This window comes from Peromyscus leucopus, chromosome 7 (assembly GCF_004664715.2).
Source record: "Peromyscus leucopus breed LL Stock chromosome 7, UCI_PerLeu_2.1, whole genome shotgun sequence".
NCBI lineage: Eukaryota > Metazoa > Chordata > Mammalia > Rodentia > Cricetidae > Peromyscus > Peromyscus leucopus.
In genome coordinates, this window is record NC_051069.1 from 77,336,156 (window position 1) to 77,354,046 (window position 17,891).

The 17,891-nt window shown below is 38.6% G+C and overlaps 1 protein-coding gene across 4 annotated transcripts in view; it reads right to left on the reverse strand.

Moving 5' to 3' along the window:
* The window catches only part of Snx14 (sorting nexin 14), a 66,588-nt gene that overhangs the window by 4,241 nt on the left and 44,456 nt on the right, over positions 1-17,891 (reverse strand). For all 4 annotated transcript variants that reach the window (XM_037207826.1, XM_028875543.2, XM_028875542.2 and 1 more), the window contains 9 exons: positions 13,649-13,850; positions 11,523-11,606; positions 11,057-11,157; positions 9,107-9,218; positions 5,939-5,979; positions 5,709-5,828; positions 1,927-2,050; positions 1,536-1,700; positions 1,279-1,374 (listed from right to left, as the gene is read on the reverse strand). In XM_037207826.1, the coding sequence (XP_037063721.1) occupies positions 1,279-1,374; positions 1,536-1,700; positions 1,927-2,050; positions 5,709-5,828; positions 5,939-5,979; positions 9,107-9,218; positions 11,057-11,157; positions 11,523-11,606; positions 13,649-13,850 (1,045 nt within the window). The remainder of the gene's footprint in view (positions 1-1,278; positions 1,375-1,535; positions 1,701-1,926; positions 2,051-5,708; positions 5,829-5,938; positions 5,980-9,106; positions 9,219-11,056; positions 11,158-11,522; positions 11,607-13,648; positions 13,851-17,891) is intronic.

A 17,891-nucleotide genomic window follows, 5' to 3' on the forward strand; every position in this document is an offset into this window, starting at 1 on the left:
AGGATAGTATGTTATGCCGTGCCCACCCCACTCCACCCTTACCCCACCTGGCCCCTCAGCCCTGAGACAGAGTTTCTCTGTGTAATAGCCCTGGCTGAACTGGAACCTACTCTGTGGACCAAGCTGGCCTCCAACTCAGAGCCACCTATGGTGGTATTTTATTTGTACTGAAATGTAATTTTTATCGTATGTTAATAAATAAAGTTGCCCGGGGATCAGAGCTATTAGAGCCATAGCAAGAGCGTGGCGGCGGCGGCGGCGGCGGCGGCGGCAGCGGCGGCGCACGCCTTTAATCCCAGCACTTGGTGGAAGAGCTAGGTAGATCTCTGTGTGTTCAGGGATACAGCCAGCATTGAAGACATACACCTTTAAGACCTGGAGGGCGGTACTTACAGGCAGTGACGAGGCAGTCATGTGTTTGGGTTTACAACCAATAAGAAGGCAGAACAGAAAGACTATTTAAAGATAGACACACAGGAAGTAGCTCTCTTTCGGGAAGCTAGGAGCATTGCAGGAGGTAAGATTTTAGCTCTGAGCTCTGACCTCTTGGCTTTCTCTTTTACATTGGTTCTGTGTTTTTTATTTTAATAAGACAGTTGGCTACATCTATAGCCACCTGCTTCTGCCTCCCGAGTGCTAGGATTAATAGTGTGAGCTATAATGTACTCAGTTGTACACTAAATTGTATTCTTAACTACTGAGCCATCTCTCCAGCCCCCAAGCAAAAGAATTCAAACTGCAATGATGTTTGTGCATTTGTGTACACACATATAGAAATACACAGAACAATGTCTATAACCAGATGTGGACACCTGTAACCTCGTTATTTGGGAAGCAAAGGTAGGAAGATGAATGCACATGAGGCCAGCCTGTTCTACACAGCGAGTTCCATAGGAAGCCAGCCACATAACAGACCCTGTTTCAGAAAAACAAAACCAACCGAACAAACAAAAGACCCAGATTATTGTTTGAGCAGAAATAACCTTGTCTTAAATTTTAGGGGTGAGCCAAATATGGCGGCTCAGACGTATAAATTCTAGCACTCAAAAGACTGAAACAAGAGAACTGTTGCAAATTAGAAGCCAGCCTGGGCTCCTACTTGAGAGTCTATCTCAAACAAACAAAATACTAGTGATATCAACAAAAGAACAAATTGCTTTTATGAATGGTTAACTATTTCTAAAATAAAAACTCATAATAACTACTAGTTTCAATAATCACATTGCAACTTCAAAGGGATGCTGATGTATATGAAATTGAGTTATTTAAGCACTATACCTGGAATGTAATTCATCATTTCTTCAAAAGTCTGTTTTGCTCCTTTTTGCTTATCTTGGAGGGACCGAGGTTCAGTATTTTCACAAAATATAGCATCTAAAAATGAGTACAAGAAAATTATTCTCCAATTTATACACAAGTATTTCCTAATAATAGAAACGTTAGGTAAAACAAACAAACAAAACACCCTTTACTTTTTTAGACCTAACTAAAATCACAAGGACAAAACACTAAACGAAGACGGCTCAGATGCAAACCTCGGAGAAGCGTTATGAGGGAAACGAGCCGGTGCTCCTGAAAGAGCTGCTCGAGCTTGCACTGCAGATAGTAGTCAGTGTACATTTCCAGTGTGTTCTTGAAGAGGATTCGAGTGCCCATCAAAAGATGATGAAGCCAATCTGGAACTTGAAAAACTACTCGTCCTGAGGAAAACCAATTGAGAATCAACTGAGATGGTTGTTGCTCAAGATGATAAATGGATACAAGCAACAGGGGTCAGTTTTACTCACAATCACTAGTAACTTTTACATGTTCAAGGCCAATGTATCAAATCTGTGAAAGGAGTGTCTTTTACAAAGCTGAGGTAGGGCTGTTCTGTGCATCATGAGGCAAATTAATGACGAACAACTCAGAGCAGTTAGACCTTACCTACATACATCAGGTAATCATAGACTCCGTCCACAGTCATCACCTCCATGAAGTAGTTCTGATTTTGCTTTCGCTCTGTAGTCTCAGCACGGTTTGCATTATTCTTAAACAAATCATTGAAAAGCTGAAGTAAAAATTGAAATGATAAAGAGATGTATAGTTTATTGAACCTACTGATAATAATCACTAAGGGTAAAGAACAAAAATGGCATTAAGAAAGTTTAAAATCTGTTTTCAAAGTTTCACATTTATAACCAAAGCTATAATAAAAACATATACTCCTCTCAAACTATTACATAAAAGAGTATATTCACTTTTGACATGAGTTAATTTATTATCCATAAAGAATTTCTTTTCTTTTCTTTGTGCATGCATGCGTGCGTGTGTATGTGTGTGTGTGTTTCCCTTCTTTGGTTGTTTGCTTTGTGGTCCTTGGATGTTCTAAACCTGAGCTCAAGCAAGCAAGGCAAGTGCTCTACCACTAAGCAATATCCCTGCCCCATCATTTTTATTGTTAATTTTTCAGAGAGATGCAGAGACAGGGCAGAGCTATGTAGCCCCAGACTGGCTCCTCCCTCAGCCTCCCAAGAGCTAGGTTTTACAGGAATGCACCAAAGCCGCTACCTCCCCTTCCTTTGTGTTATGGCTGTTAGTGTTTTGCATTTGGTCTCACTCTTAGCCCAAACTGGCCTGGAATCCAGTATGTAACTCAGGCTAACTCAAACTTTTTTGTTTTGTTTTTCAAGACAGCGTTTCTCTGTATAGTCCTGGCTGTCCTGGAACTTGCTCAATAGACTAGGCTTGAACTCACAGAGATCCTCTGCTGTGGGATGGTCTGTATGTCAAATCTGTTGCTCTGATTGGTCAATAAATAAAACACTGATTGGCCAGTGGCCAGGCAGGAAGTAGGTGGGACAAGGAGAGAGGAGAATTCTGGGAAGCAGAAGGCTGAGGCAGAGACACTGCAGCCGCCGCCATGACCAGCAGCATGTGAAGACGCCGGTAAACCACCAGCCACGTGGCAAGGTATAGATTTATAGAAATGGACTAATTTAAGCAATAAGAACAGTTAGCAAGAAGCCTGCCACGGCCATACAGTTTGTAAGCAATATAAGTCTCTGTGTTTACTTGTGTGGGTCTGAGCGGCTGTGGGACTGGCGGGTGACAAGGATTTGTCCTGACTGTGGGCAAGGCAGGAAAACTCTAGCTACAATCCTTCTTTCTCTGTCTCCCAAGTTCTGGGATTAAAGGTGTGGGCCACCACCACCTGGCTGACCTCAAACTCTTGGCAGTTCTCCTGTCTCAGCCACCTAAGATGCTCTCCTTTGTTTACATAAACCTGAAGAAACAAACTAATTTGTAATGGTGTGTAAATATATTACCAACAGCTAATTTTAAACTAGTATGATTTAAAGATCACAAATTACTCATGAATATGCAGATATAAAAATTCACCTTTATACCAAGCTCATTTGTGCACTATTATCCAAGCCCCAAACAGTTTAATCAATACAGGGAAAAACTCTTCTGGGGATCGGCTTATTTGGACAAATACTCGTCTAGCATGCATGTGTGTGGTGGTACATGCCTAGACTCCCAGCACTCAGGAGGTAAATGCAGAAGGAGCAGTTCAAGGTCACCTGCTGGCTACACAGTAAAGGCAAAGCCAGCCTAGACCACATTAGATTCTACCCCAAAAAGACAAAGCAGTCCTACTGATCAAATCTTATGACAAGCAATGACTCTGTGGGCAGTAACAATCTAATATATGTTAGGTAATTCATTTTAACAAAGTCAATGTTTTCTTCATTTATGCAACCATCCAACAAACATTAAGCTCTATGAGTCAGAGATCATACAAAGAACAGTAAATGCAAAAGAGAACAGAAGCTTAACATCTAATAGAAACAGATCAAGAAATAAGCAAACTAAAGTCAGGCCTGGTGGCACACACACCTTAAATGCCAGTACTTGGGAGACAGAGGCAGTCGGATATCTGTGAGTTAGAGGCCAGCTAGGACTACACAGTGTACCCTCCCTGGGGGTGAGGGAGGAGATGAAGGCAAGAGAAATAGAGCAGGACTACCATAGAGGAAAGTGTATTTAACTGTACCTGAAGATGAATCTTCCCTCACCCACCTACATTTTAAGTTTAATTTTTCATTAGAAAACACAGAAAGTCTGAACAGAAAGGGAGAAAACCCAGCCCCCTATAATCCTGTCTGAACAGATCTATAATCATTCGGATTCAAGAGAGCATTCCCTGGAGTTGTGTACTTAGCTCAGTGGTGGAGTATTTTCCTAGCATGCACATTGCTATGAGTTTGGTCTCCAGTTCAAAAAAAAAAAAATTAAGAAAAAAAAATAACAAAAATATCAAAAAATATTTTTCTGCTTTCTTCACTGAATTAAGTATCCATATTGTGCTTTGTAAATTTGCATTAATATAATTTATCTGCTGATAACATTCTTTAAGATAATTAATCAGGCCTGTAATGCTAGAATTCATTTCTAAATTTCCCTTCTATAAGAAAATTTTAGCAGGTATCGTTACATATTATAGGCTTTTCTGTTAATTTACTTTCTTCTATGAGGTCAGAGTATAAACACATGATGACCTATTGTTATATAATACCAAACTTTCTTATCCTAAAGACGGAGCCCATTCACAAGCCACCAGTAAAGTACATTTCCAGTATGACCGCTTGCCTCAGCTATGCGAATGGGCCCTCTGTGCACGAAAATTCACACCCCAGCATACTTCTTCTTTCCTTATGCTTCCCCCGGACAATGCTCTGTGATGCTGCCCATCAGAGAGCTAATATTCCAACACACCAAGAATGCTAGAATGAAGGCCACCTAAAGGAGAAGCTCCGAAAACTTCAGCTGTTTGTGAGTTTCAACATGAAGGTGTATTCCCAACCCAGGAGAGAAGTGGAGGTCACCAGGCAGGTGGTGTGCACTTGTACCTGTCTGCATCTGTCTCTAGGGAGCCACATCTCTCAAGAACAGGGCTGAGAACAACTTACAGTGATGGCTGAGGAGAGGAAAAAAGTGAGGCTCATGTTTTAATTTCTCCTCTTGAACATGCTTTTCCCTATGGCCTTTAATGGAATTTCTACGTTCAATACAGTAGAAGATTGGGGGTGGGGGAGTCTCAAGTGTTTTGTCTGAACTGTCTGCAGAAAACAGTGAACCATTATTGAAAACAATAGCAGACTTGAAGAGAACTGTTTTTTAATTCTAAAAGTAAGCAACACAACTCTTTCAAAAGTCTGAATGGCTGGGTGGCGGTGCACGCCTTTAATCCCAGCACTCGGGAGGCAGAGCCAGGCAGATCTCTGTGAGTTCGAGGCCAGCCTGGTCTACAGAGTGAGTTCCAGGAAAGGCGCAAAGCTACACAGAGAAACCCTGTCTCTAAAAAACCTAAAAAGTCTAGATGGGTTTAAACAGCAGACAGATGAAAAATACACAGGCTGCAGATGGATCAGGATAAAGAGAGACACAAACAGTGGGAACGAGGGGGACAGAACACGGGAGAGCACTGGACGACGATGCTGGAAACAGAATGAGAATTGCATCCGTGCTGAAGGGAGACAGTGAAGGAATGAAAAGGCATGGCTGCAGAGGGAATAGCCGAGAATTTTTCAAAGCCAGTAAGAACACCAAGACTGAAAAGTCACAGCCAGGGGCCATCCATCCCTTGCAGCGTCTCCTGCACGGCCCCGCCCCTGTGGCTGTCTTCGGCATTACTTACTGCCTCTTTACACAACATGCAGTACCTTCTTGTTGTTCTCAGAAGTGGGGCTCAGAATAGTCAGTTCTGGTCTACTCGGTTTAGGTTTTGGGGATTCACAAGAATTAATGAAACTCATGATGAACGGTTCCAAATGCTGACCTTTCTGTGGTGAAAGAGGAGATAAGCACTTTTAATATCACAGAAGCCACTACAATTCATCAGTAATTAAGAACATCACCATCATTTATAAATATACATAAATTGGTAATTCACCTCTTTCATTAGTTTTCCAGGAACAGACTTTATAATTTTCCCTGTAATTAAAAATAAAAATGTTAATTTTATGAAAATATAACATAACTGTTTAATTGTTTACATGAATATTTCATTAGGTAGTTTTAAAAAGCAAATAGTCAGATAAAAAGCCAAGGCTATATAAGCTATAATTCTTCATTTCACATTTCAACAGAAATTTATAATAAAGGTGATACCCCAAACTATTTCACAGATACATTGGGATTTAATGTAAAAATAAATCGTGAAGATGTACTAGAGATGCAAGAAGCTTACTGCTGGTAAATGTTAGTGTACAGCAAGGAGATGAGAACATAATCCTCTACTCAGATGTCTATTTGACCTAATGTTCATTCATTTGCTCACTCATTCATTTACTCCTTCCCTCCTGTCTCCTGTCCTTTTTTGTCTTTGGTGCTGGATCCAAACCTAGGGCCTTTACATGTTAGGCAAATGGTCTACCACTAGCTTCATGCTTTGCCCAGAAAAATTTTATAAAGATGTTTCAACAGGGGGCTGGAGAGGTGGCTTAGCGGTTAAAAGAACTTGCTCTTCTGAGGACCTGAGTTTGGTTCTCAGTCCAAGTTGAGCAGCTCACAGCTGCCTTTAACTTCAGCTCTAGGGGATCTGATTGCCTCTTCTTGACTCCGTGGGCACCTATACACAACATGTCACACACACACACACACACACACACACACACACACACACACACACACACACACACACACCTACATATACAAATTCAAAAAAGTTTTAAAAATGCTTTCAAAACATTTTAAACAATGATGACTATATCATACTTAAACATACACAAAAGTTAGTCAAATATATAAGAATGTTTTGAGAAATATTTAAGTTACTGGAATAGTTGATATTCTAAATTTTTAAAATTTTCCATTCTAGACAGGCATGGCACATACCCATCACTCCCAGCAACTGTGGCAGGAGAATCAAGAGTTCAAGGACATCCAAGACTATGTAGCAAGACCCTTTCTCCAAAACAGGGAGAGGGGGAAAAAAAAAAAAACTAATGCTTTCCCAAATTATTTATTGTTTATATCTCCTGGTTCCCTTATCAAAAATACTAAACATCTAAAGACTTTATCAAGCATTTAGAAAATAATATACAAATTAATCTAAATTTCCAAATACAACTTAAATTTCTTTAAATTTCTTCTACCAAATTCCATTTGGTAGGCATAACAATCCTAAGAAACAACAACAAAGACTTTTTTTATGACATAGAAACTATCCAATCCTCTCACAGCCTATTACCATCCTTCAGAATGTCCCAAGTTCCTCAGGTTCCAGGTTTCACAGAATGTGCTTCTCTCATCTGTGTTATCACTGAGCCCAATTAATGCTCCATGTGATAAAGTAGAACTCAAATCACTAGTCCATCTGTCTGTCTCCTGGCTTCTTCTGCCCTGGAAAACTGGATTCTTAAACTCAGTAAGTTCAAAACTGTTCTAAAATGATCAAAAATCACAAAAAGCAAAACATGCATTCTGTTGTTTACATTTTTTCACCTTCTGTCAAACCTAATAGGAAACGAGGTTAAATTAACTCTATTTCCTAAGTACCAAATATAACCAAATATAAAAAGGTCCTCATAATTTCTCCTTAGAAGAAGGCTACACATATCAAATGCTTTAAATCAACTAAATGTGTTCACATAGAGGTTTAAAGGGAAGCTGGTTCAGTTCTACTTAAACCTGTATCTTAAAAAACATTCTGAGAAACCCTGGATTTATCATATATTGGCTTCAACAATTTTATACAAATATTTCTAGCAAGTTAGTTTAGCTATTTTGAACTTTACATAAAAGAAATGTTGTAGCCAAGCAGTGGTGGCGTACATGTTTAATCCCAGCATTTGGGAAGCAGAGGCAGGTGGATTTCTATGAGTTCGAAGCTAGTCTGGTCTACAAAGTGAGTTCCAGAACAGCCAACACTATTACACAGAGAAACCCTGTCATGAAAAATCAAAAAAAAAAAAAAAAAAAAGAAAGAAAGAAAGAAAAGAAAAAAAAAGAAAGTTGTATTTATTGATTTTCATGTGTGCTTTGTGTCTTTCATTTGACATGTGCTTTGTTTTGAGATGGGGCTCAAACCCAGGGCCTCATGCATGTGGAACAGGCAAATCCCAATGTCACACTTCTAAGACTCATCCACACTGTTGCAAGTTGCTTTAAGCTATGGCATTCATTTCTATAGGGCTCAACATTAAGACTCTATAGTTTGGGGCTGGAGAGATGGCTCAGTGGTTTTAAGAGCACTGGCTGTTCTTCCAGAGGACACAGGTTCAGTTCCCAGCACATGGTGGCTCATATCTCTCTGTAGCTCCAGTTCCAGAGGATCCAACATCCTCACACAGAGATACATGTAGGTGAAACACCAATGTGCATGAAATAAAATTAAATAAATATATTTTAAAGACGCTACAGTTTATCTGTCCATTCTTTCGATAATGAACAGTCATGCTGTTTCTAGTTTGAACTATGATCACAATCTGGCTATAAACATTCTAAAACACAAATATAAGATCCTCGACAGTAAATAAATGAAAAGAAATTATATAACTTGAAGTTAGAGGGGGAAAAGGCCCAGACAAGTCTTTATATCAAACATCAAAAGCTGTGGTATTTTTAAAGAAATTATTAAAGTTACTCATATGGGTGATGATTATGTACATTTACATCTGCTGGAAACACACTATCACTTATTTTTCTTATATGCATACCTAAGGATGGGGATACATCCTTGGAAATTTGCTGCTAGGTGATTTTGCTGCACAAACTTCAAAAAGTGCCCTTATACAAACTTATGACAGCTATAAGTCACTAGGTGACATAATTTAAAAAACCACTGTCATTTATGCAATCTGTAATTGAGTAAAGCACTGTTGTGCAATACATAACTTTATTTAAATATACAAATAAATGTGATATTCCTGGTAAATAGTTTTCTGTGATAAAAGAAGTGATTAGAAGTGACTGGTAAAATAATCAGGATAACGTATTTCTAACTTCAAAAGAAGTCCTTTGGAATTCATCACATGGCCATCCATACTTTCAAAACCATTTTTCTACACTAGTCTGAAAACACTGTTCTTACATATATATTTTTTTTCAAATGACTTACCAAGATTTACATCTGGAAGTATCTTATCAAGAAACTGTGTTTCTCCACCATTAGGGGAGAGAAAGTCTGCCAGAAGTTGACTGTTACTCAGTTCTGGATGCTGCAGAAGTTTCTTCAATAAACAGAACAGAGGAGGGAAACAGATCAGAAACACAGAAGCATAATCAAAACTGGTCTAAAATGATTCTAAACAAACAAAAAGCAAGAAACCTTAAGTCACCAAAATGTAATTCCTATTTAACCAAATGACTTTTAAGCTGATTATATTATCCACTGAAATAATTTACATTGCTTATGTATATATTTTTGTAAATGATTACAGTTTTTGTGTAACACAATGTACATATACTGAGAAAAATGGGAAGTCAATTCTGAGTGGTGACTGGTAGGGAGCTGATCCTAGGAAACCAAAAAGCAAAACCTACAACCTGTATAATAAAAAGGACTAAGTAATAAAGTGAGAAGGACAATTCCCAAGCTGAGAAAGTTAAGCATAAAATCAAACAGAATTCAACATTCTTAGAATACATTTAATTTTTTTATACTAAAAGGTTTTCTTTTTAAGTCTTTCATATCAAGATTTTAATTAGCATAAAACCAATTAAAGCCCTCTCTAAGAAATAGCTATTATTTTATTGGTCATTAATTTTAAAAAAATACTGAGGATCAGGGATATAGATCAGTGGTAGAGTGTTTAGCTGCCATGTGCAAGACCCTAAGTTTGATTCCCAGTATCATAAAACAACAATACAAACAGTATGTATATGATTTTCCCTCTGTGACAGGGTCTCACTATGTAGCTCTCTCTGGCTGTCCTGGAACTAACTATGTAGACCAGGCTAGCCTCAAACTCACCAAGATCCAACTGCCTCTGCCTCTGCCTCTACTTCCCAAGTGCTAACATTAAAGGTGTGTACCATCATGCCCAGCCAAAAGTTCATTTTAAAATCCACATAGAAAAAGGTATGTTGGGCTGGAGAGATGGCTCAGAAGTTAAGAGCACTAGTTGCTCTTCCAGAGGTCCTGAGATCAATTCCCAGCAACCACATGGTGGCTCATAATCATCTATAATGAGATCTGGTGCCCTCCTTCTGGAGTACAGGCAGAACACTGTATATATAATATATAAATCTTGAAAGGAAGGAAGGAAGGAAGGAAGGAGGGAGGGAGGGAGGGAGGAGGAGGGAAGGAAGGAAGGAAGGAAGGAAGGAAAGAAAGAAAGAAAGAAAGAAAGAAAGAAAGAAAGAAAGAAAGAAAGAAAGAAAGAAAGAAAGAAAGAAAGAAAGAAAGAAAGAAAGAAAGGTATGTTTTAATTCTATGGAAAGGTATTACAGAGCAAAGATGCATGGTGAACAAGAGATATCTGCATATCCATGTTTACTGTGATAATACTCACAATAGCCAAGTTTCAGAATCAGACCAAGATGCTTATGCATCAACAACAGGTAATGGATAAGCAAGTGTATTGTGTATGCACACTACTGTTTCATTCAGTCACAAAGAATAAAGTGATGTAATTTACCAGAAAAATGAATGGAACTGGAATCATCATGTCAAGCAAATAAGCAAGTCTCAGAAAGAAACATTATATATTTTCTCCCATAAGATTCTAGATTTTTTTAAAAAAAAAAAAAACATAAAAGTGGAAGAGGGCTATTTAGAAAGAGAAGGCAACCAGCTGGAGGTGGGGAAGGAGGAAAAGAGAACAAAGGGTTAGGAGGGAAGTGAATATGATCAAAATACATCATCCACACATATGGAAATGGCATAATAAAAACATGATTTTGTACAATGAATATATGCTAATAAAAACGTGAAGAAATAAATGAGGAAAACAGGAAAAAGCACATGCACATAAGAGAAGAGAAACACACTGGAGTCATTGATGTCTCGAATCCAGCACGTGAGGTGGTGCTGCCGTAGGAACAGAGCATGGGCACTGGGGCTTACCTGCAGGTATTCCTGAAACTCCTCTCTCTTCGACTTTAAGAACTCATAGTTTTTGGGACCAATGATCCTTTTGGATGGAAGCTGAGCATCAGGAAATGTGCCTGAAATTGGTGTATAAAGTTCTTACTATTTTAGCTATTTGAAACTACTATGAATACTGCCTTGTAGAGATAAAACATTATGTTTCAATAAACTTCACATAATCAGAGTTAGACAGCATTTTTTCCAATCACAAACAGCTGCTTTTAAACTTTTATCACTAAAAAAAGTTAATGTGCACTGTAAAAACTTAAAATATAGGTAAGTAAAAAAAGCAGAAAACCAACATTCTTATTTTCAACAGAATTATATACAACTGTCAATATCAACTGGTACATTTACTTAAATTAAAAAAAAAATCTGGTACAAGACCTTTCAAGAAGGCCAATCACAGAATTATAATGCTTTATATAAGAAAGCAACATACCATGAAATTCTGTTAGTTTTGATTCAAGTACATAGAATTCAAGGTATCTTCTATAGACAGACCAATGTTCAGGCTCATGTCCAACTGTAAGTTAAAAATAAGCAATTTTACAACCTACTACAAAAAGTGAAACATTAATAAAACTAAAATGGGGGCATTACATTACAGTCTTTATTTTAGTTATCACATTATCATATTTTATCCCATACTTTAATTCTAAATTATCTAGAAGAAATTGATAACTTTCATTTTTTATGATATGACAAGCAAACAGATGGTTTTCAGTAATAGAATCACAAAGTGGGTAGGAAGTTTCAAAAGTATGCAATTACTATTTTTAAAATTTACAAAATTATTTATTTTTGGATGTTTGTCTGTATACACATGTATGCCACGCCATAGCACACATGTACAAGTCAGAGGACAACTTGGGGGAGTCGGTTCTCTTTTTCCACCATGTGAGTCCCAGAGCCGTAAATTAGGTTGCCTGGCAAGTGCCTTCTTTTATTCAGTCATTTCATTAGCCCATAAAATCTAAGAATTGTATTTTCCTGCCCCCAAAAAGAAATCAGTGTAGCAAATGATGAAAACGATATACATTTTTTCTCCTTCAGAGGTCATGCTTCCTAAAGGCACATTATATGGACAGCAAGGCTCTGTGATGTTGATGACTATAGTCATTTTTAGATTATATTTTACATTTTAATTATTAAGCCAAACTTTTAAAAATAGAGCACAAAAAATTTAAATGTTTGTTCAAAAAATCAGTAACAAAAACATTTGACCAATAAAAATGAGGCCTGAAGGAGAGATCAGACTCCAGGAAGGGTAATGACTTCACGATGAGCTTCCTCAGCAGGACCAACAGCAACTACTGTGGAATCAGCATAGCCTCTGACCCGAATGGAGTGAGTCCTGCCTGCTACACAGTCATCACAGGAAACATCACAGCCAGCTACTCAGAACAATCTGCTCCTCATTTTATGCTCTGTGTTCCTAAAGTTAGATTAGTTTCTGAAAATATTCTTCGGAAATTCAGTAAGGGAAATGATAAGCACTGGCCTTCATTGCTACTCAGTTAACTAGTCTGAAAACCCCTTAACTAGTCTGTCACTCCCTCACCTCACAGATGCTCCCCCCTTCCTAAGCTTTACTTTAAGTTTCTATTGTCAGTCCCCAAATGTGCAGGACTTTGTGTTCCCTGTAGACTGAATGCCCCACCTGCTCAACAAAGCTGAGTGGTGAGCAATTATTCTGCTGTCAGTGCTGCTCAGTTCTCAATTACAATCCACACCTGAGACAGCCAAAGGAGAGAGACAGCAAAACAAGAAGACGTTCGGTAAAGCTGTGTCTGATCATAGTTCATCCAAATCTACTTCACCTTTAACAAAAAAAAGGGGGGGGGGGCAAGGGAAAAACATGATCAAAATACATTGTATGAAAAAATGTAATTAAAAAATGGTTAAAATGAAAAAGAAATGGAAAAAGGGAATGTTGTTTGAACTGTATAATAAAAGGGCTGGAGAGATAGCTCAGTACAACCGAGCTTGATAGCTGGGATCCACATGGTAGAAAGAAAAGCACTGTCCACAAGCGGCCTCTGTGGTGATATATTGTGTACCCTAGAGCCTCACTGCATATAAATTAATGTAGTAAGTTGGTGTAACACTTGATAGAGTGGCAAATGCATTCATGATAGTGAACTAAGTACAATGCTAATGAATGCAGCAACAAACCAGTCAAAAGAGGGCCGGAGAAGCACTGGCTGCTCTTCCGGAGGAGGTTGGTTCCCAGCACTCACCGGGTGGTTCACAACCACCTGTAACTCCAGTTCCAGAACTTCAGATACCAGGCACATATATATAAACATACAGCCAAAATTCTCACACACATAAGGTAAAAATAAATAATCTTTAAAAACAAACAAAACAGTAGAAGAACATTACATAAGATTCCTTGGGCTCTGAGGTAGGTATAACTCAGTGTTGGCTGAATAAATTAGTTAATTGGTAACAAGTAACCTAGGGAACACTAAGCTTTAGTTTGGTTTTTGTTACAAATGGCGACAAGTACACACTCAGTAAAGACAGACTTGTGGGCATCTTAGGAAGGCTAAGAAATCTTACCTGCTCGTCTATCGTTTCTTTCAACATCAATACAAAACACAGGAATTCTCTCCTTCTTTTCCTTCCTTTCGGAGGAGGGATCCTCAAAGAAGTCAACATACGGAATGCTGATCTTCCAGGCAGCAAGGTTTCGGGGAGTGTGAGGTGTGCTCACAGCTTCCACTGGAGAATCATCTTCCAGTACCACAATACCTTCCTCAATCTGCAGAAAGTTAGCAGGTGAACTTCATGTTTCTAACACATTCCAAACTAGAGTACATGAGATAGAACTGTCAAGTAATATACTAAGTTTGTTTGTTTATTTATTTAGAGACAGGGTTTCTCTGTGTAGCTTTGGAGCCTTTCCTGGAACTCACTCTAGCCCAGGCTGGCCTCGAACTCAAGAGATCCGCCTGCCTCTGCCTCTCAAGTGCTGGGATTAAAAGCATGTGCCACCACCGCCCAGCCTAATTTTATTTTTTTTAACTTAAGAAACTAGGTGATATAGAATTTTCTAAGAAAGTAAACAGTTAAACTTTTTGTTTTGTTTTTCCAGACAGGGTTTCTGTGTGGCCCTGGCTGTCGTGGAACTCACTCTGTAGACCAGGCTGGCCTCAAACTCAGAGATCCACCTGCCTCTGCCTCCCGAGTGCTCGGATTAAAAGTGTGCACCACTGCCCAGCAAAAAGTTAAACTTAGCAAGTTACTAGCATCAACTCCATGCTTCATGATATCATCTACAGGTCAAAGTATAAAAGAAAATAGAGAATAAACATTTTAGATTATGGGAAATAAATAAATGATGAAAATGTAAAAAGTTCCAGGAGCTAGAGAGATGGCTCAGTGGTTAAGAGAGAGCACTGCCTGCTCTTCCAGAGGATCCCAGCACCCACATGGCAGCTCACAACTGTCTGTAATTCCAGTTCCAGGTGACCTGACACCTATAGCAAAACACCAATGCACATTAAAAGAAAAATTTTTTTAAAAGTTCAACCTTGGTTAATAAAAATTATTATGTTCATAGCTTTCATTTTCATAGTATAAAATTTCATAAATGTCATCACCACCATTGATGTAGTTGACACAAATAAGCTGGATCTGTGGCACATGCCTGATGCATGTCAACACAGTCTTTCTGAACTTGGCAATATACTTCTACAATGAGTCACTAAACAGTCTTGAATAAGACTGAAAACATTCTTACTTCAACTAATTTTTTAAACTGAAAAGGTAGTCTAAATATATTCATGGTAGCATAAAGAATGTACAATCAAGGCCACCCCCGAGGAGGACTGAGATCGACCTGATAGACTTAGTCCAGGCAGGTCCAGTCCCCTCCTCCCAGATTGAGCCAAGCGTCCCTGTATAAGTCCCAGGTTTCAAACAGCTTAATCTGGAGGTGGTGGGAATGGGAGGTGGGCTGGGGGGAAGGGGAGGGGGGCAGAAAGGGGGAGAACAAGGGAATCTGTGGCTGTTATATAGAACTGAATAGTATTGTAAAATAAAATAAATAAAAGAAAAAAAAAGAATGTACAATCAAAAGAAGATCTAAAAAGGATCTACTTCTATAGAATCAGACTTTTGTTTGTTTTGAGATTGGGTTTTTCTGTGTAGAGAGACCCTGGCTGTCCTGCAACTGGCCTGTAGACCAGGATGACCTTGAACTCACACAGATACACCTGACTCTACCTCCTATTTGCTGGGATTAAAGGTATGTGCCACCATACCTGGTAAATTTAGATTTCTTACCTCTTTGCTTCTAAAATCATAAACATCTATAATGTCATTTAATGTCTGAAAACAAAATAATTCTTTTTAAAAAATGATGGTCTATAAGCATAGTTCTTTTAAATCCTTCTGAGTCTCTGGGCACCTAGACATCTCTTAGTCATGTTAAAGGAGACAATTACTATAAATAACATACTCATCTTATTTATGTGTTTGTTTTTTTGAGACAGAGTCTCTTGTTATACAGCCCACACTGGCTTTGAACTGAACATCCTCCTGCTTCAGCTTTGTAGACGCCGAGATTTCAGATGGGTACCACCATACTCAAGCAAATGTTAATAAAATAAACTAAGTAATTTTTGTTTTATTTTTAAAAAGATTCCCTCTAAGAAGGGTTTGGGGAATAAGGAAGACAGAGAGAAAAGGCTAGCTGAGGTTCTCTACTTAAGAAATAATAATGTTTCCTATGTTTACCTTTCCTATATGTACTTAACTGTCAACTTATTAATGGGCATATTAGGTTCCAGAAATTTATTTGTAAATTAGCTCTGAACTTGAACAGAAGCATATTTTCAGATGCTTTTTGAGACAAGGTCTCACTTCAGCTCTGCTGGCCCTGAACACATGATTCTCTAGCCTCAGACAGTCATAATCTTATACACCAGGTTTTCATTCCCGAGCCAGTTACCACAGTGATGTGACCCTATCTCTTGTATCCACAGAGCTATGAGTCCTGATGGTACTGTGCTATACAGTGTGCGAAGGGCTTACTATACACCAGGCACCATTCTTAGTGCTCCGGGCAGACTGCTTCTTTAACTCTCCTAATTATACCCCACGTACAACAGATAGCACGGTCCCGATTTCACTCTGTAAGGGAAGGAAATCACAATACAATCGGGCAAGTTGCCTAAACTTACATAGCAAGCAGGAACCACTGCCAAATATCATTTCAACTTTTCAAATCACACACCAGGGAGATTGGCAATTCCTAGAAAAACAGTTCTCAAGGTCCCGAAGCTCCAAACTAGCACAGCATTGTATATGGGCTGTGATAAGATCAGCAGTACAACCTGCTCGGTGTCTACTGAACTCTAGTAGCATCGTCCTTAGCACTTGTGCTTCCTTTAGAAACAAGATGACTATGCTCACTAACAATTACGTCAAAATAACTAGGAGAGAACACTGTCAATGTTTCCAAAATTAAAAACGTTAAGTAGGAGTTAGATCTACCAACTACCCTGACCTGATCGTTATTCATTGAATATATGGATCATATATACATATTTATTTACTATACTCTATACCATATTATAATACATACCATATGTAAAATTACCATGTGTTATTCAAAATAATAATATCAAAATTCAAAATAATAATAATAGTAACAGTAGCAAGGTCACAAAGTGAGAAAATTTAAAAATAAATAAATAAATGGTGAGAAAAGACTCAGGTCTATTGGTAGCTCATGTAAAGGTTAATGAACATCAAGCAAATTTTAAAAGATAAACATGAAGTTTTCTGTGTAAAGAACAGAAGGACCATCAAGTAGGACTGCATGTGCAAAGGTACAGAAAGGCACAATAGCATGGTGCACAAAATACACATACACACAAATAAGGAATCTTACCAAACAGGTCTAGCATGAGGCCTGAGAGCCTGCATGGATAAGTTCCACAGTCTAAGCAATGGGAATTGAGGCTTCTAAATAACACAAACACTCCTGAAGCACATGGTTGGAAAGAGATAACATCAGGATTGAAACAAAAGCCCAAAGAAAAGATGACATAGGGCTAGGAAGATGACTCATTCCATAAAGTGCTTGCCTTGCCAACAAAAAGGATCAAGTTAAATCTTCAGAACAGACATGGAAAAGCTATGAGCTAGATGTGGTGGCATATGCTCTTAACCCCAGCATTCAGGAGACTGAGGCAATACCAGCCTGGCTTTACGTAGTGAGCTCCAGGCAAGCCAGGGCTACATAGTGAGACAGAACCTGATTTATTTATTTACTTGTTTGGTTTTGGTTTTGTTTTGAAGCAGGGTCTCACTATGTATCTCTGGCTGTCCTGGAACTCACTATGTAGACTGAGGCGAGCCTCAGACTCAGAGATCTGCCAGCCTCTGCCTTGCAAGTACTTGAATTAAAGGTATGTACCACTATTCCCAGCTAATAGATCCTGCTAAAAAAGAAAAAAAAAAAAAAAGAGAGCGTGTGCACACGTAGTCCAGCACTCGGAGCAGAGCCAGCATCTGTGAGTTCCCATCCCAGGGAGGTAGAAAGTTGCAAGCTACACAGGACCTGTCTCGAAAAACCAAAAAAAAAAAAAAAAAAAAAAAAAAGAAAGAAAGAAGAAAGCTGTGCACAGTAGTGCAGTACTCCTCCAGGCCAGTGAGACGCTGTCTCAATACATACATACATACATACATACATACATACATACATACATACATAAATAAAGCCAGCAAGATGCCTTAGTAAGTAAAGGTGCTTGCTGCTAAGCCTAGTGACCTAGTTCAATCCCCAGGGCCT